This window comes from Antedon bifida, chromosome 5 (genome assembly GCF_963402885.1).
Source record: "Antedon bifida chromosome 5, ecAntBifi1.1, whole genome shotgun sequence".
Taxonomy (NCBI): Eukaryota; Metazoa; Echinodermata; class Crinoidea; order Comatulida; family Antedonidae; genus Antedon; species Antedon bifida.
In genome coordinates, this window is record NC_136230.1 from 4,151,176 (window position 1) to 4,178,205 (window position 27,030).

The 27,030-nt window shown below is 33.6% G+C and overlaps 4 protein-coding genes across 5 annotated transcripts in view; 2 read left to right on the forward strand and 2 right to left on the reverse strand.

Annotated features, from left to right (window-relative positions):
- Positions 1-507: 507 nt before the first annotated feature.
- On the reverse strand, positions 508-3,136 carry LOC144843251 (uncharacterized). Its single transcript, XM_078700046.1, has 3 exons — positions 974-3,136; positions 852-923; positions 508-696 (listed from the first exon to the last, which is right to left on the reverse strand). The coding sequence occupies exons 1-3, from the start codon at positions 3,134-3,136 to the stop codon at positions 508-510; spliced, it is 2,424 nt and encodes an 807-aa protein (XP_078556172.1).
- Positions 3,137-9,953: 6,817 nt separating this feature from the next.
- On the forward strand, positions 9,954-11,707 carry LOC144843252 (uncharacterized). Its single transcript, XM_078700047.1, has 6 exons — positions 9,954-10,379; positions 10,476-10,553; positions 10,671-10,870; positions 10,985-11,036; positions 11,186-11,336; positions 11,546-11,707. The coding sequence occupies exons 1-6, from the start codon at positions 10,012-10,014 to the stop codon at positions 11,705-11,707; spliced, it is 1,011 nt and encodes a 336-aa protein (XP_078556173.1). The 5' UTR covers positions 9,954-10,011.
- A 1,532-nt stretch (positions 11,708-13,239) lies between these two features.
- Positions 13,240-22,525, reverse strand: LOC144842173 (DCN1-like protein 4). Its single transcript, XM_078698573.1, has 8 exons — positions 22,432-22,525; positions 19,724-19,814; positions 19,139-19,299; positions 17,305-17,562; positions 16,837-16,945; positions 16,499-16,603; positions 16,158-16,260; positions 13,240-15,570 (listed from the first exon to the last, which is right to left on the reverse strand). The coding sequence occupies exons 3-8, from the start codon at positions 19,210-19,212 to the stop codon at positions 15,518-15,520; spliced, it is 702 nt and encodes a 233-aa protein (XP_078554699.1). The 5' UTR covers positions 19,213-19,299; positions 19,724-19,814; positions 22,432-22,525; the 3' UTR covers positions 13,240-15,517.
- A 176-nt stretch (positions 22,526-22,701) lies between these two features.
- LOC144843246 (cytoplasmic dynein 2 heavy chain 1-like) overlaps positions 22,702-27,030 on the forward strand; it is a 47,964-nt gene continuing 43,635 nt past the window's right edge. For both annotated transcript variants that reach the window (XM_078700038.1, XM_078700039.1), the window contains exons 1-8: positions 22,702-22,751; positions 23,417-23,643; positions 23,760-23,906; positions 24,289-24,448; positions 25,003-25,266; positions 25,476-25,708; positions 26,113-26,284; positions 26,644-26,794. In XM_078700038.1, the coding sequence (XP_078556164.1) occupies positions 23,443-23,643; positions 23,760-23,906; positions 24,289-24,448; positions 25,003-25,266; positions 25,476-25,708; positions 26,113-26,284; positions 26,644-26,794 (1,328 nt within the window). In that variant the 5' untranslated portion in view covers positions 22,702-22,751; positions 23,417-23,442. The remainder of the gene's footprint in view (positions 22,752-23,416; positions 23,644-23,759; positions 23,907-24,288; positions 24,449-25,002; positions 25,267-25,475; positions 25,709-26,112; positions 26,285-26,643; positions 26,795-27,030) is intronic.

The window sequence follows — 27,030 nt, forward strand, 5'->3', positions numbered from 1 at the left end:
ATAATAAATACTAAAGTTTTGCTTTGAACATAATTTACCCCTGAGATTGGGTCATGACTAGTCACCAAGAATGTGGGCCAGTCAGTTAAGTAAACTACGATATCCGGGGAACTGTAGTGTAATACATGTATGTAGTATTTTATTCAATATTAAATACTAAGTTTTGCTCTAAACAGAACATACCCCTGGGATTGGGTCATGACTAGTCACTAAGAATGTGGGCCAGTCAGTTAAGTAAACTACGATATCCGGGGAACTGTAGTGTAATACATGTATGTAGTATTTTATTCAATATTAAATACTAAGTTTTGCTCTAAACAACAGAACATACCCCTGGGATTGGGTCATGACTAGTCACTAAGAATGTGGACCAGTCAGTTAAGTAAACTACGATATTATAATCAATAATAAATACTAAGTTCTGCTCTAAAACCGAATATACCCCTGAGATTGGTATTTTCTGTTTTTTTACTATAAATTACACAATTTCAGTTGGCTATGAACTTTTCAGACTGGTGAAGCCTTTAGTACCTGTTTCCGATTTAAAAGCGTCGTCATTTTAGCAAGACTGAATGAGATAAAAATGAACACGCCTTGCAAGCTGTTTAAAATGACGAAGATGTACCACAAAACAGGATGATCAAAGAACGCAGTGAGGAATCCGACGATCCATGTCAAGCCCATGATACAACATATCTAAAAATAAATAAAATTTGAAAAAATAAATAAATAAATATGAATAAAATGGAAAAGAATCACAAACTTATAATATACGGTAGAGTCAGAACATAGTGACTCGAGTATTGAGTTGAAATCAGAAATTTAATCATTCAAAAACAAGTAATTTTTACCTTGGCATAAATGATAACGTTCGATATTCCGTCTTTTATTTTAGAGCTTTTTCTGACCTTTCTTGATTTTTTCTTTGATTTTTCAATTCCGTAAACTATGACAACAAAGAGCAGGCGTTGACAGCGAATATCGTCGCACTTGGGATACCAAAAAATATCAACGCTGCAAACTCATCACGAATCCAACAGACAGTATCGTCACCGTATGAAAACTGTATCGGTACGCTATCAAAGAAGTGTGTGACCAAAAGAATGATGACGAAGACAAGAGGAATAATCCAGCAACACAGTAAATGCTTTGCTATAGGTTGTTTTCTTTTGCGGAATTTTATTGATGATTTAAATGAATGGAATGATTTGAAAAGAGATAGTGACATCACGAGCATGCACATAAAAGTGACGAGCCAGAGATAGTGAAGAAGGCATGCAATAATGGTACATATGAAATGATACCGAACGAACGTTCCTGCGAATAAGGTCCCAAATTGCGCAAGAAATAATGAAATAGAAATGTTCAAAACAATTTTACTTGAGCTTGTGCGCAAAGATTTGCCGATGCAACTCAGTGCGCATGTCAGAAATAAACAACAGAGTGATAAAGACACGCCAACCAAATTGACAAATTGAAGTATTTCTTCGTAAATGAAGATAATCGTCGTTGTTGGTGTAGTTCCATTTTGGAAGAGAAATGAACAAACAAAAACGGTATCGTTTAAAACTTGTATATATTCGTCATATGAAAACTTAACACCAGTTTCGATATATATCCAAGTATTGTTTTCTGTGACATGGAATTCGTTGGTACTCAACGCAACGACTGGACAAGATGGAGGATGTGGCGTTTGTGTTATGCAGTCTGTTATCTCTACTGTTCCAATTGTTGTTTTATTTTTCATACTAAATGCCATCTTAATTCTGTAACTGTAATCTGTTATGGTGAAATTATCAAGTCCATCAGTAACCTCTATCGATTTAGATTGATATAATATATCTATGGTGTTTACATCCAAACCCATCGTGATGCACCCTCTATCGTCTGGTAATGTATCATTACTTGAGCAAGTCTGTGTCATCGTTACGTTTTCTAACATAAGTTCTTCAGTATTCTGGTGAATTAGTATTATAACTTCACCAAGAAAATTGCATTCCGATGTCTTAATGACAAATGCAACGTCCAGTGTACCAAGATAGTGAATATCAACCGTTGATGTATTGTATTTCTTTACCAATGACGTCATCTGAAGCAATAAACTGCTTATCGTGGATTCATTAACAACTCTGTAACGTACTTCAACAATACTCGAACTACTACACATACAAAAGAGTTCTGAAAGTTGTTCAGACGTTGTTGCCATTGGAACCTCTTTTAAAGGTGCCATTCTGTAGATGCATCCGCTCTCTGTAAGAACTTTTCCTTGTTCACAAGTGGTATTAATACATACTTCTTTAAAGGGATTAAAAACTCGATCTGATCCGCAGTCAATTCCTTTAGTGATTGTTCTTTTTCTTGGAGTCTCCACGCTAAGATCTCCATTAGAAAAGTCAACTAGGATACTGATTGGTACAATTTCATCCCAGTAAGGAAGTATAGGTACACCGGGTATCTTATCTCTGTTTTTACATGTGTAATCCAATACGTCGTGACAACGCGCACAATGTTTGTTCGCGTATTTGTCATGATTAACGTATACAGCAGCTTCGTAACTTTTGCAGAGCTTTACGGTAGTTTGTTCTGGGAAATATGAAGGGCAATGTTTAATCCCGGGATTGTAAGAACATCGTCTTTTATAGCTACCACCGGTAGGGTTATATTTATAGGTACATGCATTATTATCAATTTCAGAAAGAAAACGATGTATTTTGCATTTTGCGATAACTTCCCATACCGTTACAGTAGAATTTGAAACACCATTGCAAAGGGCACAAAACACATTAAAATAAGCTAAATTATGTTCATCACTAACAGGAATTTTATGTAGAAGATCGTCTAGATTTGGTTCCTCACAATTCGACCGAAGATCTTTATCAACTGTTTCTGGTGAACACTTTGAAATTACGAGAAAATTATCGCTTCTGTGATCATCCACGCATCTAGTACGGTCCAATAACGATGGCGTAACATTTGGAAGATTGCTGTTCTTGCAACTTTTCCAGTAATCATAACAGCAATCACCATACAGTTCACAGTTTGAGTCGCAGTGGCACAAGCCTCTTTTTTTTGGAAAAAAATCGCATTCATTTTCACAAGATTCATGATTACTACAAACTTCATCAGTCGGATACATGCCTTTAGACAAATTAAAGAAGAGGAATTCAAGAAAAATAAGCAAAATAATTCAAGCAAATCCTTATTGTTTTGGCGATACTGCAATGTTTAAAATTACAGTTAATCAACTTGTACAAAAACTTGTTATCAAAAGTTAATTTGTACATCTATTTAGCAAGGAAATGTTTTTCTTTTAGAACAGTAGTTGTAAGACCCCTGTATAAAAAGACATAAAATCGGCAATGAGGATTCCAAAATGCTACGATTTTAGTGATAATTTCAGTCCCAAAAGAGGAACTGAGAGCGTGGTTTCATCAACCTATATCACTAACCAATTAGATTGCCTATTGATTGAGAAAATGTCAGGGAAGAGTGATATTTCTTATTCCCTGATGACAATAAAATGTGCATTGTACGGGAATGCTATCAATTCATTGTTAAAACCCTTGTTGACCTGGCCCCGTACTTACCAGATTCCAAATTATGCGAACCATAGCCCAACTTGAAAGCCTGAATAAACATTAACATCAAACTAACCACAACCATTGACGTCATCATTCACTTTCCTGGCAATATAATGAAGATGTTATCATCACTTTATCGGTGCCAATAACAAGCAGGTTAAATGACTTATCTAAAATTTGAATGTGAATTTTCCGTATTTGTCATTCTGGTACACATTCTTACTCCAAAAATTAATGTTGTTAAATGTTAGTTATTTTCTATCTGGGTCCACAAAAAATAAATCAACATAGTTTGAAGAAAAACTGTAGATCTGCTAATTGGTTCTTCTTAATGTCTCCCAAAAATATGAAAAATGAAGATTAATTAAATTAGGCTTTGAATAGGTTATTTTGTAGTTTTAATAAAGTTAATCACTTAAGTAAAAAAAAAACAAAAAAACATATAAAATGACCAAATAAATGGTTTAGTTAAATTAAACCAAAAATCCATTAGCTGGCTATTTTTTGCTTTAAATTGCCTTTTTTTCAGGTAAATAAAATATTTTAGATCCAATTTTTGGTCAAAGTGGATAACTATTATTAAAATGGCATATTCATTTAAAAAAATGTAAGAATTATTTTTTCAAGGGAACAATTCATCTTTAAAGATGTATTGTCCCTTGAAACACAAAAAATGAAGGTCAAAATATTCTAAATTTAAATTGGCTATATCAAAGTAATATTAAAGTTATTCACTTTAAGTCGCAAATTCGAGCAAAAAACAACATGTTTATGTAATTAATTTGATTACATTTCGTCTGGAAAATCGTCGCAAGCGAAAGTAAACACAAACCACAAGTATGCATTATGCATGATGCTAATTAGGATTGTTTACAACTCGTCAAGTTATTTTTTGAACAAAGAAACGTCTGTATTTCAGTTAAATGATTTTTTTTTGACTAATTTTTGGTGAAAGTTAATAACTATTGTGATACTTCAAAATGACCCACTTTTTTTCGAAATATTTTTTTTACAATTTTTTTGGAATTGGTCAAAGGGACAATACATCTTTAAGGTATTATATATTTCAGAAAATAAATTTATTGCGTCGATTATTCATTAGTTTTAGACAGGCGAGCTCAGTGAATAAAACGCCGTGGCCATTGATGTCAATGTTTAGTACATCCTAGATCGAAAATCCGCGAAATGTGTAAATAATAATCACCGCTTAAAGCAAAAAATCAAAACTAGACCACAATTTAATTAATTACAAAAGTAGCAAAAAAGATAACGCTCCCACAAAAAAAATTCAAAATATCAAAAACCATTGAAATAAAAAAAAATGTAAATGAATAAAAAATAAACACACACAAACAAAACGAATCCAAATGGTTTGATATATTGTTGAACATGAAAACAACTTACCACCACAATTACGGAAAACAATTAACAATGTGTATAGGTCGTAGCAAAAATAGGAGATATCTTAGTTAAATATGTATTGTCCCTTGAAACACAAAAAAGTAAGGTCAAAATATTCTAAATTTAAATTGGCCATATCAAAGTAATATTAAAGTTATTCACTTTAAGTCGAAAATTCGAGCCAAAAACAACAGGTAATTAACAGGTAAATTAATTTGATACATTTCGTCTGGAAACTCGTCGCGAGCGAAAGTAAAGAAAGTAACCACGAGTATGCATTATACATGATGCTAATTAGGATTGTTTACAACTCGTCACGGTTGAGAAGGTGTTTTCACACAGATCGCGAGGAAATGTTATGATTATACATACAGAGTAGCCAAACAAGCGCGTTGCATTATGAGATATGTTTTGATCGAAAACTTTCACTGGAAGTCAAAGTTATTGTTTGAACAAAATAACGTCTGTATTTCAGTTAAATGATTTTTTTTTTTCGATTACTTTTTGGTGAAAGTTACTATTTTGATACCTCAAAATGACCCACTTTTTTTCGAAATCTTTTTTTTTATTTTTTTGGAATTAGTCAAAGGGAAAATACATCTTTAACCGAATAACTAAAATATCTCTTTTGAAAACTAAGCTATCTATTTAAGACTAATAAGATATCTCTATTTAAAACTAAGATGTGAGGATATTTCTATTTATAACTAATATATTATCTTGTTAATGATTCATATAAAACAAGTTAAACTAAACATACCCTGCCGTATATAGGCAATCACAGTACTAGTCGACAACTTTACTTTAAAACACTTTACTTCAACTTCTCTTCTAGCTTTGTTGGAGACAACCTTTTTCTTAATGATAATAATTACAGTAATGCGTGTTTATATTTATTACCATAAGGCGACGAAATAACACTCCGCGTTATGTTATACTTTATTGTATTCAATCGTCGAAGTACTATAATAACTGTGGTATCATTAGGCTATGTATAACATAAAAAAAAATGTTGTATCTTAATTTAAATAAGTTTTTATATGAATAAAATTAGTAACAATAATAATGAATTATTATTAATTAGGTCTATAGCTATAAACTACTTATTACCGCGTAGCAAAATCGGGCAACACTTAGTAAAATGTTAGACTGCGCGTACCCGGAAATGGCTTTGAATGTATATCTTGGTATCTTTATTCAATATAATATAAAGATTCAAAGGCAGCACAAGTGCTGACGTATTCTTTACAAAATATAGAACAAAATAAAGATAAGCACAATTTATAAAGAAATAAAATGTATATATAGCTCCATGGATAATCCAACTCCTTACATATATTTTTAATTTAAGCACAAAAGGTCACATTATAAGGAAACCAATATTAAATAGAAATCCCACATCGATCTTAACCAATATTAAGTTATTATAAGATGAAGTTTTTGATTTGTATTTTATACATATAATAATAATAATATACTGGATTTGTATAGCGCCTAATGTTGTGAAACCTCTAAGCGTTTACCCCAGTCAATTTTTTGGATCAAACACGTATGGAAACATACTCCCATAATGCAGCTAGTAATCGGCGCAAAGATGTGTCTTGATCTAACCGGGTACCCATTTATACACCTGGGTGGGGAGAGACAAGTGTAAGTGTCTTGCCTAATGATACAAGCAATGCGGCGAGAATTGGATTCGAACCTCGATCTAACGACGATCAGTAGTCGAACGTCCAACACACTGCGCCACACGCATCATATATGAACATGACGCTAAAAATGTGAATATACAGTAGTCAGATAGTAGGCGTATTATTGTTGTTGGTTGGATCCCTTCTTATGTGTTATTACACTGCCACCATGCCAGGCTACCAGAAGGCTTCAAAAAGTTTCAATATTATCAGATAGGCGTAAAATAATGTTGCCGTTGGTGTTTGGTGGATCAGGCGGCATATAAAATTGTTGTATCTTTTCATAAGAATAAAATCATTAATTTTAACTATTAACTATACTTATTATTGCGTAGCAACATGGGCTAAATTTAGTAAAATGTTAGACTGCGCGTACCCGGAAATGGCTTTGAATGTATATCTTGGTATCTTTATTCAATATAATATAAAGATTCAAAGGCAGCACAAGTGCTGACGTATTCTTTACAAAATATAGAACAATATAAAAATAATCACAATTTACAAAGATATAAAATGTATATATAGCTCCATGGATAAACCAACTCCTTACATATATATTTCTAATTTAAGCACAAAAGGTCACAACGATCTTAACCAATATTAGTTAGTTATTATAAGATGAAGTTTTTGATTTGTATTTATACATATAATAATAATATACTGCATTTGTATAGTGCCTAATGTTGTGAAACCTCTAAGCGTTTACCCCAGTCAATTTTTTGGATCAAACACGTATGGAAAGATATACTCCCACAATGCAGCTAGTAATCAGCGCAAAGTTGTGTCTTGATCTAACCGGGTTCCAATTTATACACCTGGGACAAACGTAAAGTAAAGTATCTTGCCTAAGGATACATGAAGCAATGTGGCGAGAGTAGTCAAACGTCCAACACACTGCGCCACACGCATCATTATGAACATGACGCTAAAACTCAAGAAACCAACTCCTTACATATATTTAAGCATTAGAAGGAAACCAATATTACATTGAAAGCTAACAACGATCTTAAGCAATATAATACAGGTGGCGCTTTTTTTTAAATGTTATCCCTTTTTTCGGTCAAGAAACAGCGTTCCTACAACAATATACACGGCGAGCCGTAGTGTATTGTTTAAACGTGAATAGATTCCGCGTACATTCAAATTTAAATGTACAAACCCTTTTTAATAACAATGGCAAACGTCTATAAAGCAACTCAGAAATTCCAACAACCTACCACTTTAAACTCACTGCACTAAGAGACACGACGTATAGATATGGCTTGTGTAATATTTCCAGATCTTAAAACCGTACAGTTAAGATGTCCTCTGGCTTTCCATGAACTCGTAGTAGCTGCTTTGCTTGATTGTCATGATAACACTGGTTCTTCTCTTGATGTTCTTCACATTATCTGTCGAATTTGCTCGGTAGCATGTCGATTGACGTACATGCAGGATGTTCGTGAGATTTTCAACGAATATGAATTCACTGAGAACGTTGGAAAGAATCGCTATCATCTAATGGACGGTTGGAAAAGTGATCTACCATTTGTGATCGTTGTGAATGGCATGGAATTTAACGTTTGCGCTAGCACTTACAACGAATGGGTGAATTATCTACACGAAACTTCTGAGAGATCAGTCATTGTGTCGACTACGTCCTTGAGAAATTGCAGGGATTGATGTAAGAACGCACATAGACTGTGAACAAACACTTGTACATACTGGACGTAAAGAAAATGAGCATATCAATATAGGGATAGTTGTAATATCAAGCACAAACTCATGAGAACAATCTAAAACAATGTGCCAATGGAGAACGATATACCTATAATATCATCCATGATATATTGATAATACGCAGAAGAAATATGAAAAACAATTTAATCAAAAACAGTTGTTGTTGAATACATTTTACTTGTTATTATGTTTTCATTGCTTATAATATGTTTTAAAATAATATAAATTTAAACACACATAGAAATAGTATTCTTTTGGTTGTATTAATTTTATGTAAAACATGTTGCGATATTTCCATTATATATAATAAATGGTTATTTAGTAAAAGTAAATTTTTAGTGTTAATTATTGTAATTACCGTCAACCATAATAAAAATGATTTATAGTTAATAATGAATTAGTTTTTTACATGTGTATTCATTTTATGTACAAAACTTATAACTTACGATACTCCATTTATAAATTGTTTCTAGATTCACACAATAAGCAGATCGCACGGGATAATATGATAAATCTAATAAGATGAAAATTTGGATGTTATATTGTAGAACATGACACCAGAAAACTTGTTTTCGAAAAGTTATCTAGGCCCACAGTATGTCGGATATTTTTTATGAGGCGTACATTAATTGTTTGCATTCCGATGTTGGGTGGATCAGAATCTTACATGCCATTTTGCGCAAGACAATGGATACATACAATAGAAATACAATAGTTACCAAATAAACACTCTGTCCAACAAAAGATAAGGTTCAATAAATCACACGGGCGCTCATTCGTATGAGCATTGAGCCTAAAACAGAATAGATATATTATATTTTATAAAACATTTTACAAAAATGTATATTCTCAAAACGACTGAGATACCATGAAACATCCAGGTTCGTTTGTGGACGATGTAAAGCATATGAATTCTTGGTGAAGTTGATTTTTAGATTCAGTGACAAAATACACTTATCATACATGGTCTATGGTCATAGACAGTACATACTACTTTAAATGTCGTGCTTAACACAGAGGAAAAAAACCCACGGATTTAATAATAATCCAAAAGATTTTTAAATATAAAAATTATAGATATGAACGTTTTGTATTCAACTCACATATGATATTTATTCAAAATCAATGAAAACTATGAAATAACAATATACCTCAAAATCTAGATTATTTTGAAGTATATTATGATTGTAGTGCTTGGTGGTCAATGTACTTTCCTTCCAATCCCAAGGTCCAGGGTTCAATCTTGACCTAGTACCAGGGTTGTAACTCACGGACTCTTTCAACTCCCTAAGCCTCAAATGAGTAGTTTATAAGCACGTTAAATTATAAAATAGTTTATTTGTCCATCTTGTAATTGGCGAGTTACTCGCTGTTGGATGCGGATGAAAAAAAAAAATTATTACACCTCTCTGATGGTCACACGTAGCGGGCGGCGGCGTCACACGTAGCGGTTGCGCGTTGTTGGCATGGACGCCTTGTACGCGCTTCGATGTTACTACGATACAGAACGCAATTGCCATATCAACGAATCATAACAGAAACGCTCAGAAAACTATTGGAAACCTTTCAGGAAAGTTGTATTATTTTCATATCTCGTATTTTTTCTATATTAATTACAAATGGGTAATCCTTTGACCTTATGTCAACGCAACTCAGTTGAGGAATTCGTTGCGGATAATCGCGAAGAATTTAATTCGCAAGACGGAAGTAGTGTTGATCCTCCAAATGTCCAGGTATTAATGGCCACCGAATGTAAGAACATGACGACAGATGATGATAAGCTGTCCGGTACTAAGGATGGGAAAGACGAGAAAAATAAGTCTAAATCCCGTTTTGCCAAACTTCGACGATCACTGAAGAAGTCCAGGAGAGTCGGACTTGATAATAATGATGCTACCGCCGATCATGCAGCAATCAAAGACACTATTGATGATAAACAACTACCAGTTGATGTAGTGACAACAGAAGCTGTCAATGGCAATGGAAGGTATGTCTGGCATTTGTTTAGTATAGTGTCTAGATGTATGTATTGGATTCTTAAATTAAAATATTTTACAATCAATAATTTAATTTTTATTCCCAGTATTCAAACGGAACTTAAAACAGAAGTCATTGAAGTAGATAAGCTCGAATGTGAAGACATGGAAGAAACGATTGTTATGTAAGCCTAAATATTACTTTACATGCATACATTAAATAATAAATAAAAAAAATTCAGAATGTTTGAATTTTGGTCCATTATTTTATTATAATTATTATTTTATTTTGAATTCAATAGAGATCAGCCCATTGCTGAACTGATTGCTGACAACGACGATGAGCCCATTGCTGAACTGATTGCTGACAACGACGATCAGCCCATTGCTGAACTGATTGCTGATAATGACGATGAGCTCATTATCCCAGAGGATAACTCTGACGACAGGAACAGTTTGGGGTCGGGCGTAGAAGACGACGATGAAAAGATGGTCCAAGAAGGTATGAGATGCCTTTTATTTAAGATATTGTTTATTTTGGCCTAAATTTATAGAAATTTCATTTCTAAAAATGAATAAAACTTATTTATATATTACGTACTTTTTTTCTCAAAAGGTGACCATGATTGGATTGCCGAGGCACAAATTCTAACCAGTCAGATTAAAAGGTATAAATCACCCGTAATAGTTCATCATCGTCATCATTATCATCATCATTATTATCATCATCATTATTATCATCTTCATCATCATTATCATGATCACAAATCATCTTCAAAATCAGCCTATGATTATGATAAATATTACTTTTTTTCAGCTTTGCATCAGAAATGTCAGTAGACAGTCAGCTTCAACGACGTCACCGACCACCGACACGATACGGACTCATGAATGAGCTGAAATTATCGTTTGGGCCTGGTGTGGACAGAGAGCTACCATCAATCAAAATAATCATCCTTCTCGTCATCGTAACAATCCGCTAATGGAAGGAATTAAACAGGCTAATCAATTCCACCAGGTAGGCCTAAATAATAAAATATCACACCGACAATAATTAAAAACAGAAATAAGAAAGGGAGTTGGTGAGGATGAGGGGGAGAAAGGGGGAATGTCAACATGGCAGCGGATTTTTTATATTTATAAAAAGTCTCTAATTTAAGCTTCTTTTTTCTAATAGTACAAACTAGAAGAAGAAGAAAGGCAGAATAAAAGACGCCTTGATAGACTGGCCATGAGGCGAGAACAAGACATCCGGTATAAGTTAAGGATGTGGGAAAACCGACAAAGACAGAAGGAAAGAGATCGGTTAGAGGTTCACTTTGAGGTGGACGAGTGGTAGCGGTGTCACGGACTAGGGGGGTTTCTTAAGAAGATCACACAAGGATCATTTAGTTATTAGACTCATCATGTATTTCAACGACTACGAAGTCAAACAGATGTATGAAGAAATATATTATTTACAGACAACAATAAAGATTGTCCTATTTTTTCAAATTTTGCGTGTTATGCCTATTTTGTTTAAATGTTAAATATTAGTGAGTAGGCCACCAGGGACTGGTCTATGATGAGTATGAATTAGTGATGGATGGATCCATATGGGAACATCTGGTGTTTGTCTTTCAATCAATTTCGTAACATCTTCACATGCCAATGACAATTTTTACAATTCCTAAGAAATGAAGGTTAGTAATAATAGCATGAAGTAATAGCAAACAATTTATGATAATTTTTATATGAAATACCAATTTAATTTTTATTTATTTAGATTTATTAAGAGACTATTGTAATGTATTGTATCCGATTCTATTGTTTGGGTGCGGTTTTATCTTTGAAGTAAATGCGGCCGCGGCGGCGAAACAATAGGTTGGCGGCATGCCGCGCGAAAAGGGCGTTGTTTGCGGCATTTTCTATTGTTCTTCTTAACTCCAGTGTTCTTTGACAGAAGCGGCATTTTCGTATATAAGCCATAGCAACTTTCTAGAATTTATCATTTAATTATTATACACACTACGAGTAACTGCTAAACTTCGAATATGTCTTCCGTACTATTTTCTGATATATTCAGTAAAATGATGACGCCTCTGTCTTTCAACGAACTAATTGTGGCAGCTATGTTGCGTTGTCCTGATCATACTGGTTGTTTCAAGTGTATACTGCAAACCATGACAGGAATCTGCCCAGAGATATGCTATATGAATATCACCGAGGAGTGGATGACTACATCTGTATTCATCGAGCAAGTTTGCAGACACAAGTATCGTTTGAGAGATGGATGGAAGAATTTGTTACCAAACATCATCATAGTGAATGGAATGGAGTTTGACGTCTCTGACAGAACGTACAACGAATGGGTGAGATATCTTCATACGGTATCAAATGGACCAGTCATCGTGCCACGAACTTCTAGCAACCCGATGTATTGCACAAGAATTCCAAGTACTACACAGTTGGAAGATGCGCAATCTGAGCTAATGATGTATGGAACGCTAAAATGTATGCCAGTGACGAAACACGAAGATACTAAACATACACCAATGGAATATGGAACAACTTTTGTAAAAATGGAGAATGAACAATCAATTGATACTTCAGCTACTAAATCTAAACGTTCGTTAAGTAAGAAATGTCAAATGTTTTCAATCAATGCTCTTCTTAAGGAATGCTGAAAGTCCACAAGAAGTAACTATCTTTAAATTATGTAGTTAATCAATGTACTGTACGTTGTATAAACCGAATATATATATATTTATTGTAATTATGTAAATATTCAAAGTGTATAAATAAAACATTCAAAACTTGAATCATGTTGTTCTGTTGTCTTCTTATAAACATATGACCACGAAAGAAACAAACATTAACTTTTTTTGTCCATTTTTACATATTTATATTTCAAATAATATACATTATCAACGGAACTACATTGTACATGTAGTAACCTATATCAGAACCAACCTAGGTTCTGCCAACATAGGTGGGGTAAATAATTTTTAAAAAACACCAGATTGATTTATCAATATAAAAACATTTTCCTCTTCTAAATTGCAACAAAACTTTTTTTCAGATTATCATTTCCCAAAATGTATTTAAACTCAATAATATACAAAATATGAAATAGTTTTTAGACACAATATGAATACAATGTAACAACATTAAACTATGCACATTTATGCATTATGTTATACTACACACATTGGATAACTTATTTAAAAAAGACTATCAAGTAAAAATAATTATTAATACTTTAAAAATATTTTGAAAATAATTATCTCCAGGTTTAGCAGATATGAAAAAAATCCACCAAATTTATAGAATAACCTCTCTTTGTGGAAGCTTAAAATGTTGCTATTTACAGATTACAAAAACAAAGGTTTATTGAACTGTGACCTCCGACCCCTTTTAAACAAACTCAATTGTCTATGCATATCGAATTTAAACACCATTTTTAATAAGTATGCGTAAATGGGAGGAGCTTACAAAATGCATGTGTTAGTGTATAAGGTCAAAGTTGAGTGGAGAGTGGATCAAAGACTACATTATCTTGTAATACTGTACAAGTTGCTTCTATTTGTCTAAGGCCTATGTTAATATTTATTCATTTAAAACAATTTAGAAACACACCCATCCCTTTCGAAAAAAGCATCAGTGACAGTCGACTTAACCGAGTAATTAATAGAGATGGCACTGTGAAACTACATTTAAATAATATATTCACTAGTCGTTATACTAGTATATTGATCACCATCAATATAATGGTGCATACTATTTAACCATAGCCTAACAATGTATACTTCCAACGAAAAACAGTTTGAAAAGACCATAGACTGGTATGCATTGACCAGTCACATTTCTATACTATAATAATAATAAATACTAAAGTTTTGCTTTGAACAGAACTTACCCCTGAGATTGGGTCATGACTAGTCACCAAGAATGTGGGCCAGTCAGTTAAGTAAACTACGATATCCGGGGAACTGTAGTGTAATACATGTATGTAATGTTTTATTCAATATTAAATACTAAGTTTTGCTCTAAACAGAACATACCCCTGGGATTGGGTCATGACAAGTCACCAAGAATGTGGGCCAGTCAGTTAAGTAAACTACGATATCCGGGGAACTGTAGTTTTAGTTAGTTTGTACTTTATAGTTACTAAATTAACTGTTCTAACTTACCGGAAGCGATTGTTTACTTACTTCTTAATTAGTTGGATAAAATATTTTTTAATAGTAAAGATGATTATTGACATTTTTAAATAATATACTTGATTAAGTGTTACTAGTTTAAATCAGTTAAACTTGTAGTTTTAATAGGTTACCAGTTCAACTTGTAGGTTAAATAGTTTACCAGTTCAACTTGTAGGTTAAATAGTTTACCAGTTCAACTTGTAGGTTAAATACTGTAGTTTACTAGTTCAACTTGTAGGTTAAATACTTTACCAGTTCAACTATTATGTTAAACATTTTACCAGTTCACTAGGTTTTGCTTTTAAAGTAAACTGGCCCTTTAATGAAAATATTATGCAACACAATTTTTTGGTCACTCTTTTTATGCTTAAATACAAACAGAAAATTGAGTATTGTAGTACCCCTGGACTAGACATTTATACTAATGCCATGCACAATGTTTGTTGACAGACATTTGTTTGTTTGCAGCTCTGCACCACTCCATTTTGTTTTGGCTTTGAATTGTAGTATATAACCATAAGACCAGTATATCTGTATACCAGTATATTTTGTTAATTAGGAAATAATATTATACAAACATTGATACCGTCTTCCATGCCATGTGTAAGAACCCTCCAACCTCAAGAGTGAAGTTTTAAATCAAAAGAAAAACTTTGGCACATCGCCAAAGCTAAGTACACCAGTGCGTGAACCATGTAGGACAAGGTTACAGCTATACTGCATATAGCAACACACTGGATATTCTGTGGCATGCAAACCACCTTACCTTTGATTTAATTTAATAGAGTTGACTTTTTAGATGTTTGAACACTATGGTTATTTATAAACTTGCATTTAAACTGCCTAGGACACTGGAATTGACACCGTAAAGAGTCGAAGTTTTTAGTAACACACATTTGTGCTGAGAGATCGTTGTGGTTATTCTCAATACTGTTCAGGTACAACTTTACACTGTTCTCTACTCTTCATGAGTATTGAGATCGTAACCAATCTACAAACTCGTCGAGCATCACAGGCCCTAAAAAAAAACAAATTTAAATCACTGAAATATAGTAAATAGCTCACAAAACATTCTATCTCAAATGAATAACATGTCAATATTGCATGATTCTTTCTCTGGGTTTATCCAAGGCAATTTAACAACAGGATGCTGAGCTCTGAGATCAAAGGTTTATCTGTGGCTGCGACACGATCAGTTCCACGCCCCTTAACAGACACATAGTACAAATACTGTTGTTATTTGTCGCAGTCAGACATCAGATCAAAGGACTGTTACGAGTCCCTATCTTGGCAAGGCAAGCTCAGTGTTCTGTTGTTAGATTGCCTTGGTTTATCCCATAGTGTGTCACTTTAGTATATTGCTTTTTTATACTGAATAATGTAAATATTGTTTGACTTTTTAATATGACTTCTTGTGTAGTGCCATTCAAATGAATGGATCATTGCTCATGGCGTTGTGAACATGTCAGTGTTAGGCACTCTCTACTCCATCAATGACAGTGGTTGTGTGTGAACTAGCACCTACAACAACTAGCCCAACTCATCTCGAAAGATGTACTAGATTTTTTAAAGTTCACACAAATGTTTTGTAATTACACAACTTACAAGCACCATCTTCATCATGGTTACTAAGATCAGGTAGTATTGTACGGCTGAATTCAAGAATATTGCACCATTGGTCCTTGTTCACAACCTTACAATTGATTTGCTGAAAATATTTTTATAATGTTGACTTTTACTTGATTTCACATCCAACACAGTGAATTTCTTAATATAAATTGTTGTCGATTCTAAAATGTGTATCATAAATTCATTCATAAATCGTTACTTGTTTTGGATGCTAAAATGTTTTCAATTAATATCATATTATCTATTCAGGGCTTTACCCTTTGATAACTAATATTGATAATAATTATTGCATGAAACAATATGTTTTATTCACTTACATCTAAAAACTGTTGGAATGAGTTGTAGAGAACCCACTGTCTACCAAGCAGCAGGCGTAACAATGTTCTCGCTATGTCATAATCTAATCCTCTTTTGTCTTTTTCCTGCAATGGAAACAAATCAATAACCAATCAATTAATCACTAATCAATCAATAATAAATCAATCAATAACAAATCAATTAATCACCAATCAATCAATAACAAATCAATCAATAATAAATCAATAAATAACCAATCAATCAATAACCAATTATTCAGTCAATAATCAATCTCATTTCTTTAAACCCTTGCTTCGTATTTCTACTATTTGGCTTACAAATTTATTTATTTACTTACTCTTGCAAAGTCAAATGCAAATCTATATATTTGTTTAAAAGTAGGTGGATCATTGAGTAATGATCGAAGATAGTCCAATTTTCCTTGCAGTTTATTTATGGAGTCTACCCTGTAAATAAAAAATACAAATAATTTTTTTAATAAATCTACATACAGTACTACAAACATGGTGCATATGGCTGTATTTGTAACATTCATGAATTAAATCATTTGCTAATTAAAGTTATTATTAATAACTTTGAAGACTATGCCTTTAAATGCAGCGCTCAGGTTTCACAAATTGACATTTGGTTACGCATTATTCACTAGGCTAGAATCCCGAACAAAATTCTTTCAAATATTTACAAAAAGCTGAACATGCAATAGTACCTACAGTCATTGAATAGGAGAGTATAATGCATGGTACAAAATGGTAAGGATACACTTAGATGTGCTATATAACATGAAATATACAAGTACCACACTCACTGTAATGATGTCATTCCTTTCATCCATTCTTGAATAGTAAAAAAACCCATTTGGTATGCTTCAAGCTTCCATGCTATTACTAACATCACAATGTTCTCTGGCTCAACGCCAATATCTTCGCAGAATTTCTCCATGCCATCAGGACCCAACGAACCGGAATCTTTGTCCTTGTACTCTTCGAACCAAGCAAGACACCGTTTGGCAGAAAAGGCAGAGTGGTAACTCGTTTCTGTTAGATCCGTGTATGCTGTAGGTACACTAGAAGAAACAGATATTTTAGGATTTATTTTTAAATTTTTTTATTTCATACGCATCTAACATAACAGCGAGAAACCAATTACAATCATGATGGATAAACTATTTTATAATTTATCATGCTTATAAACAAAGTCTTATTTGGGAGTGGAGTTGAAAGAGTCATGAGTTACAACCCTGGCACTAGGTCAGGATTGAACCCTGGACCTTGAGATTGGAAGGCAAGCATGTTAACCACCAAGCTACAGCTCCATGAAACATACTTCATATTTAACTCTATACAGTAGGTTTTGGTTTTTTTTTTGTGGTTCTGGTCTCCGCTCAGTGGATTTTGAAATAGTGGGACCTAGGGTCTAAAAAAAATAAAATGAAGTGCTGAACTGAACCTAAAGTCCTATCTTTGTATTGTAAGAAGAGGGGATTTAAGGGGGCCCAGCCACCCCATTCATTTGTATCTGTCTATGTGGCTAATTTTGGTTTGGGCCAAGGTTGGAGGCTTTAGTAACAAATGATCTCCCCTTCATTAACCTACTAAATCTAGATCCAAAAACCTTGCCCTGATTATACAGCCAATCCTACTACTGTACATTCATTTCACTACAAATAATGATCAAATTCCAGATCAAATACAAGCATTACAAAAGCTCACTTCACTCTACAGTCAAGTGCCATCATCACAAAGGATTGTGAGTCAGTCAGATACTGTATAATAATTTCTCACTAATAAACATAATCCATCAATAACCTGTGTAATACAGGGGCAAATACCCTAACTGTTTTGCCACATGCACGTTAACCAATCCAAGGCTATACACATTGTAGAGTGCATTGAAGACAAAGGTGGGTGTTACTCTCAGATTTTGATATCCATGATGGGCCTAGCTTTCATAGTTATCACCACTTGATATTTAAAATATGAATTTGAAGGACATTTGCATAATTTGATCTAGGCAATCTAACAATAGAATGATGAGCTTTGGAGATCAAAGGGTTTATCTGTGGCTGCGACACGACCAGTTTCCACAGACACCACACGCCACAGACAATATGTACTGTACATAGTACAGTGCTGTTGGCATTTGTCGCAGCCGGACATAAGATCAAAGGACTGTTACGAGTTCCTATGTATGGCAAGGCGAGCTCAGTGTCCTGCCTTGATTTGATCAAGTTGGATTAGGGATAAATGAGTATTTGGTTAATGGTTTTTGGCAGATCTTAACTGTAACAATGATTTTATCATACTATTAATTTGCATGATAGAATAGTTTTGCGAACTTATTTTTTATTTTGCGAACTTAGTTTTTATTTCAATAGATTACAATAGAAACTTGATTAGGCCTATGCACCAACGTTTTTTTATTTTAAAGGCCAGGGTCTACTTGTTATTGTTTGATTTTAATAATATAACTTTTTAAATAAACCATTTGTTTTATGATAAATTAATATTTTTATTCAAAACAAAATAAGCATGTACAATACAAAATAGTAGGTGGAACTATAGTAGTATAGTAATGTGTCTCAAACACAATAAAAGTCAAATTCAACAACAAAATTATTTCATAAATTTAATAGCATTTACTTGGTGGATTTGCGTGTCTTCTTTGCTTTACAATCATCGGCAGTGGGAGAGCGTCTTTTTCGTCTTGGTGGCATTATAGCAGAGCTAAAGAAATTGATACTAGCATGCGAAGAAGGCACTCTCCAGTCTTGTTTAGAAGTCCCTTGCTCAGGATTTATGTTCTACAAGAAAAGAAGTAATTTACAAATTCTTTATTCTTTAGTGACAGTAATATTCTTGCTTTCCAATTTATGCTATGCCTACACTATCAAACTTTATGTGACAAAAAAATGTAAAGTGGCCGTATATGGACATGATCATATCAGCAAATCACACTTTTTTTTGTCAAATCAGCTTGATAGTGTAGACAGAGCTTTAGGGTATGGATTCTTCAAATTCTGCCTGTCACAGTAGTACGAGGATTTTTGTTTGTGAAACACTTTCCTGTTAAATGAATAAGGACCAATATTTGTTTTAACACTACAGCAAACCTCTATTCAAGGGAAACCACTATTAAAAGACCCTTTGTTGGGTCCTGAGGTGTCCCCTTAAAAGAGGTTCCACGGTATATTACAAAGGTAAAAGGTCAAACTATACAGTACTTACTAATTCTGTAAAGGATGAGGTAAGAGTTTTACTTTGATGAGGTCTTCGATTTCCCTCCACTTTGATGATGCACTCTATTTTACTTGCAAACCTAATTGTAGATTTTAAATAAATAAAAGAATGATAAATAGTAAGAAAATTATAATTAAATAAGTTAAAATCACTTTTCAGATGCTTACAAGTTATACAGTGGAAAGTATTCAATCAGTCAATGGTTTCATAAACCAAGGTATTTTACAGTAGGGAGACGATCTTACTTAACTTACGCAACTGTATTTTTATTCTCCAATAAATAGACACAAAACCTTGATGGGAATCTAAAAAGATTTTGCCTATTCTCATTCACATAAAAGTTCATTTTCAATCAAAGAAAAAGGAGGGACTGAGACTTTGACCATAATGTCACACAGATTCAAAGGGATGACCCTTGAAAGACCTGCTAACAACAATTGAAGCAAGGCCTACAACGGAAGGGCACAATGAATTCAATACTAGCACACTACTGTACAGTACAGAGCCAATTATTCTAGTGCAATGAAAAAAAAAACTGAAAGGAAATTAGTGGGGTGTTGTTAATAATGACAAATTGGCAAAGTTTAATCAACTTAGGATAATATTAGAATATCCATAATCATAAAGGAAATATAGAATTTGAACTGGTGCACAAAAAAAAAGTCACAAATTAAGTTGACCTCCTACAGTACTTTAAAATAAAATACTTTTAAAATAAAGCCAAATAAGATATTGACTGAATGAGCTCCTATAAGATCCTTTTTATAATTGTCAGTGTCTTTGGTTACTTGATTTCTATATTATTATTATTGACCACTTCTCGTTTATTTTAATTTATGTACAGCGCATTGAGAGCTTGCTTATTTGCGCTATATACTGTACAGTAAGAATGAACTATTATTAATTATTGTCTCAATTGCATACTGTACAGTACTCATCAATTTAGTAAATCTATACAGCTGAGCTACTGTACATAAAATTCACAGTGTACATTTTATTTTAAAGTGGGACACTAGATGTACTGTAGGACAATATTTAACTTTTTAATGTTTTTATTTTATGGGCACAAATGGCCAAGGCGTTTTGTCAGCAACCGTGCAGCACAACCACCATAAGTGTGCCAGAAAACATTAAGCAAAGCAATACAATACCAAGTGTTTATCGTTTGTATATAAAGAATTTATAGGAACAGAATAGAATTTATCAAGAATATTATCAATCGATTAACAGTATATTTGTTCTACTGTACGTGTAATTATCCAAGCATGTTAGTTTCAGACATATAAGACGACATGTTATCATTTCTGACAGGTAAGGCAGTTTTTTTATAAGGGAAGTGATTAATAATCTGGTCTTCTTAAGATATTGTCATACTTAACTTAATATGACACGGCAAGTTGAACAGTAAGTCAGTTACAGTAAGTTACTGCAAGTCTCTACTTAATCTTGGTCAATGCCATTACGGTATGAAAATGAAAAAAAATGTGCTAGTGATTTGGACTTGAATTGAAGATGGTACTGTAGTTTCCACTCAAGAAAAAAATTGTTGGGCTTCTTAATCTTAGGCAAACATTTTTAAGATTGGTGGTTTAGAGGTAATGTATGCACACCAGTGGTGATATAGGTCGTGGGTTCGAGTCCACCCGAGAATTACTTGCAATGTACTTAGTATAAAGTACAAAATAACATCAGAGTAGGGCAAACATCTCAACAATTACTCCCTGAAGCAAAGCTATTCCACAGTAGTTAAATACAATTAACAAAAAATGTTAAAAAAGGAAAAACAATTTAAAGACTAAAATAATAAATTTACAGATTATCCTATATCGAGCAATTTACAATGAATTGATGTTTAATTAACCATAAAATAGTGGCCAGATACCTAAATGCAATTAATAGATAAATACAGTACGTACTGTATACAGGGTCTTCTCACCAAGGAAAAGATGTCGTTCGTTACGAAAGCTGATACAGAATTATATAAACCCACAAACATCTTTAAAGTAAGAATGTGCACAGAAATTTTTTATTAAACATTCTTTTTAAGTAACTTGTTCTCCAAAAAATATGGTCACCATACTATGTTATTTCTTTTGGTTACGCTTTGCTGCACAGAATTGTTTGTCATCGATCAAAGATATCTTCCGCATACAATACAGAGTTTATCATACAATATTCAAGAACATAAGATTATAAGCTAACTGCAGGAAACATCAGAAGACATCACTTTATAAAAAACCAAACAAAACCACTCTCTAGTACCATCCATGCCACAATATGTTATTCATTATTGCCATACATTGAATTTAATAACTACCTGTACAATGGCCTAAAATCAATTAAATTATAATAGGTAACAGAGAATATAATAGCCTATATACATAGGCACCAACAGTGTGAAAAAGTAACTTATTATACAGTTATTATGCTTTGCAGCTACAACACTACAGTAATGTACTACCACTACACTACACTATCTCTTTTGGTCACTGTAAAAAGAACCACTTGCAGTACAACTGGCTGCTGGGTTCTCCCCTGGTGAGTCCTTTTCTAAACGACAACCAACACTCGGCTTTTCACTACACCGTACACGCACAAATGTTCTACTTGTAACGAGCCATAACTCATCCATACTACAACTTAATACAAATGTATTAAGTCAGATAACACTTTGATTAATATTGAATTAAACTTACGAATATTTTGCCGTAAAAATAGCTTAAATTGCGTTCTTCATTAGATTATTTTAGGGAAATCTGCCTTTCGCATTCATTCATTTCCCGACCCTTCAGTCTATCAACATGACTTCTGCGGCTGCGCAAAGCTATTACATTCCGCGATGTATATATCGCGAATTCTTATTCGTTCAAGCTTTAGATTAAGTAGTTTTAACCAATCAGATAACTCGTTTCATAGAATGTTTATCATATTTGACACACATTCCTATTTTATTTTCGCAAGACAGATGTTATTTAGGTACAAACAATTTATATTATGCTGTATTTAATTATCTAAGGTATGAATTCTACTTTTTATTGACATATTTACATAATATATTGTAAAAGTGTCTTGATGTTCAATTGGTTATATTTTTTTCAGTTAAGGTCTATAATTATGAGTGATTAAATTATGATTCATCTTCTTGGAAACCAGACGCCTCGGTCTTGACGACGGCGGACACGATCCGCTGCCTAGTCTTGCCAACCTCAGTCTGGCCTTGTCTAAGGCCTAGGCCTAGCCTAAAAAGTAAACAAAGTGAAGTGTAATGATGAGAATTTAAACTAGGCCTAGGCAAGATCCTAGTGAAGTTAGATTAGTCATGGAGATCCGATAAATAGCCTAGGCCTAGATAGGCCTATATATTCTTGAAAAAAAAGACGGTTTTTTTTTTATAATTAGGCTGCAGAATAGGGCCTCTCTAGCTAGGCCTAGCCTAGCCCTAATTTAATTTTATAGTTTTAAAGAGAAATGTGGGCGTGGCTGCATCATATAGAATAACTACCTCATGCTTTAAAATAAATGTTGAATGTAAATTGCTCCTGTAGGCTATGATCCATCTATTTTACTCACTTCATTCATTTGTTCATACTTCTAATTAGCAAATAAAACAATAAAAGTAAAAATAGAAATAAAAAGTAACAAAAGAAATTAACTCAATACCTTTTGTGAAATGTATTTTAGATTGATGACTTTTGGTGCATAACACAATGCGGTCGGGTGATTCCAGGAAGGATTTTATCCTAACGACATTTGGGAACTACTTCTCAATTGATACTTCAAGTCCGCAGATCACCGGGCTAAATGGAACGTCAGAAATTAATTCGTTCTTGGACGATGGAAATGTTTCTCTACTGGCTGCAAAGTTAAAACCTCGAGGGAATGAAAAGGTTATTCAACTATCAAATAAGGTATTTAATTTTAATAAAGAGTAATTTATTAATATTATCCTAATTAACATTAATTATTAAACTATTACTTCAGTCATATTCTGTGAGTGATATTATTTATGTTGTTATTTTTACAGGTGGAACCAAGTGAAACAAAAGACAAATTGTTTGTCTTTTTTAAGTCTCAACCGGTTGTGATAACACCCGATAATCTGCATAATGTTGTACTTGTATCAAGCATGCTTGACTCTCCTATCAGTTCACTCTACCATTCAGTCAAAAGGGTACAGTATACAAATTTCTTTCTTTCAAATGTTCAAGGCACATTCAATACCATATCATAAGTAAGCATTGACGCATCAGAAACAACATAAACTAAGGCTCTGGCTACACTATCAAACTAGTTGTTGTGCCCAAATATGGTAGTGATATGCTTATATATGGTAGATATCATAATGTCCATATATGGGCACATCACATTTTTTTGTCACATAAAGTTTGATAGTGTAGACAGAGCTTAAGTTATGTTTATGAGGCTAGGTATTATAAGTACTGTTTATTTTAATCATAATTAATTATTAATAATTTAATATCAAATTTACTATGTTGAACATCTATTGTCATTGTAGAATACATTTCATTTTTGTTTTTTTTTTTGCTTTCTAGGTGTTCGCGCCTTTGTTACTTGAAGATGAGAAATGGTCGCAAGGATTTGATCCCAAACTACAGAGTTTGCTGAGTCAACTAGAAGCTGGGCTAAGCAGCGTTGTACGCAAGCAAGACCCGACTCAGCGTGGGTCTCCTGCAAAAGAAGATAGCCTTGGAGGTATCATAAGATTCTGTATTATTTTTTTATCTTTCATTAGCTCTAATGAAGGAATAATGTTAGCATGAAGCTTGATATTTCTCTCTGACTTTTATGTCTTGACAAAGAGTTTATTTTCAATTTTGTATTGAAATCCAGTCATTGCTAATAATAATATCCTGGATTTGTAAAGCACCTACAGTACTGTTGTAGAACCTCTAAGCGCTATACATATTATTACCCCAATTTTTGGATCAACATCATGTATGGAGACATACTCCCATATTGCAGCTAGTAATCAGTGCAAAGTTGTGTCTGACCTTACCAGGTACCCATTTGTACACCTGGGTGGGAGAGGCATAAACTTAAGTAAAGCGTCTTGCCTAAGGATACAAGCAATGCGACGAGCGTTGGATTTGACCTCACAATCAGTAGTCCAACGTCCAAAACACTGCGCCACATGCCCACATTAAAGTTAAAATCATTGAGGTAAACAAATATTTTACTGAAAGCATAAAATGTTAAATTGATTGTGTATTTAATTTGAAATATCAATCTATTATTTTCTAATATAGGTATTTTGACACCTACTGATGAGTTCCAGTATTGGGCTGAGGTAGCCATGTCAGGAAACACATTAGACATAAAAGAACGTGCTCAGAATTTTCAAACCCTGTTTGAACCAATCGCAAGGGATTATGGTAATCTGGATGGATTCTCTTTGGACGAAGGTCTGCAGATAGTTGAAACAACCACCGATGCGGTGGATGAGGTTTGGAGGCAGGGGGAATTTGACCCCTACCCCGGAAGAAGAATGCAACATTTGTTGGATGTTATAGGTGAATAAATTGTCAAATTTAAAATACAAATTGTGTTGTATAAAATATTAATATCCCACTACCATATAGAACTGATAATTATAATGCCATTATTCCAGAATAGACAACCCATAAAAGAATATGAAACGGCCTAACATGTTTGCATTTAATATGCATGTTGGCTTCTCCCTCACAAGCGAACACAATTGTTTTTACATACCAATTTTCAGGTGGGGAACTCGGCAGATTTGTACAGCGCAAATTAAGCAACCATGACATCTGGCGTGATCCTTTCTTCTGTGTCCGTGAGGCTCTACAGCGGGCGATATCAATCTGCGATAAGTGGACTATGTCTTGTGAGAAGCTGACCGGTCAATTATGGAAGACTGAGCCCATGAACCCATGGAAGGATGACAAATTCACACCAGAGGGGTTGTCTCAACTGTCGGTTAGACTGCAAGAGGTTAGGCCAGTGATCTCTTTAAATTATTTATTACTTATTATTATTCTGTATTTTTGTATGCAAGTTCCACAGTAGTGGAGCTGTAGCTTGGTGGTTGTAGTGGGGCTGTAGCTTGGTGGTTAACGTGTTTGCCTTCCAAGGGTTCAATCCTAACATAGTGCCAGGGTTGTAAGTCATGACTCTTTCAACTCAACTGCCTAAGCCTCAAATAAGACTTTTTGTTTATAAACACAATGAATTATAAATTATAAAATAGTTTGTCCATCCTGTAATTGGCGAGTTACTCACTGTTGGATGCGTATGACATTTTTTAAAAATAAATTTTAAAAATGTATTTTGATAATGGCAATGAGATTTCAGAGAAACCACTATTCAAACACCATGTTTGTTGTCTCTTTGTTCAGGTGATGACCTTACGAAGTATCCATGAACAACTTGTAAGGCTTCTTTCAGCTGGGGAGCAGCAAGAACTGAGAACCGGTGATGCATTCAGTCCATTTGCAGGCCTAAACCCTCTACAATACAATCCATATACTCAACCACTTTGGAGAGCTGCCGTGTCTCAATATGAAAGAGGTATTCATCTCTTTTTTTTCTTATTTTTTTTATATTTTAAAGAGGGACCTGGATATTGCCTGTAGGTTCAGCTGGAAGCGTAACCCTTTCTAAAAAAGTTGAAATAAAATGCCCAGTATATTGAATTTTATGCTTGCTTTTATTTTTATTGATAAAGATAGAATGCTAGAGTCTATGTTTCTGTTTTTGAGGGACATTAATATTACCTATAGAAAATTACCCATACACCCAAAACAGTCTGTAGAGGGCAGTATTTAAAAGGTAAGATGAGAAAGGAAAACTAGATTGTAAACAAGTGAACCTTTTTTTCCAGATTATGTAGAAAAATAAAAACATAAGTAACATGATTTATTTTCTAGCTATGGCACCAGCGGAACAGAGGATTGCAGGAAAGTTGAGAGGTCAGTTTCAAAAACTGAGCAAAAATTCACATCAGCTTCTTAGAGAATTCCAGCGTTATAAGGAACTTGTCAAAAGAGACAGCGTCAAGAAAGAACTAGTTTCAGAGAGGTACATTTAAGGCTCTGCCTACACTATCAAATTTATGAGACAAAAAAATGTGATGTGCCCATATATAGACATGATGATGTCATATCACTACCATATTTGGGCACATCACACTTTTTCGTCAAACTAGTTTGATAGTGTAGACAGTTTTACACTTCCTTCACATCCTGAGTGCAGAGGTTTTTGCACTAATCCTTTTTTAATTTGGTCTTGTAGAAGCAGAATCAAGTTTGCACCCC

Excerpts from the sequence above, each read along its gene's own strand:
- LOC144843251 (XM_078700046.1), bottom strand. The coding sequence starts at position 3,136 with ATGTATCCGACTGATGAAGTTTGTAGTAATCATGAATCTTGTGAAAAT. Across the intron at positions 924-973 it reads CAAGTGCGACGATATTCGCT|AAAAAATCAAGAAAGGTCAG; the intron begins GTCAACGCCTGC and ends GAAAAATCAAAG. Across the intron at positions 697-851 it reads ACGTTATCATTTATGCCAAG|ATATGTTGTATCATGGGCTT; the intron begins GTAAAAATTACT and ends ATTTATTTTTAG.
- LOC144843252 (XM_078700047.1), top strand. The coding sequence starts at position 10,012 with ATGGGTAATCCTTTGACCTTATGTCAACGCAACTCAGTTGAGGAATTC. Across the intron at positions 10,380-10,475 it reads GCTGTCAATGGCAATGGAAG|TATTCAAACGGAACTTAAAA; the intron begins GTATGTCTGGCA and ends TTTTATTCCCAG. Across the intron at positions 11,037-11,185 it reads CTAACCAGTCAGATTAAAAG|CTTTGCATCAGAAATGTCAG; the intron begins GTATAAATCACC and ends ACTTTTTTTCAG.
- LOC144842173 (XM_078698573.1), bottom strand. The coding sequence starts at position 19,212 with ATGCCACCAAGACGAAAAAGACGCTCTCCCACTGCCGATGATTGTAAA. Across the intron at positions 16,604-16,836 it reads TTGCATTTGACTTTGCAAGA|GAAAAAGACAAAAGAGGATT; the intron begins GTAAGTAAATAA and ends TTTCCATTGCAG. Across the intron at positions 16,261-16,498 it reads CATTCCAACAGTTTTTAGAT|CAAATCAATTGTAAGGTTGT; the intron begins GTAAGTGAATAA and ends AAATATTTTCAG.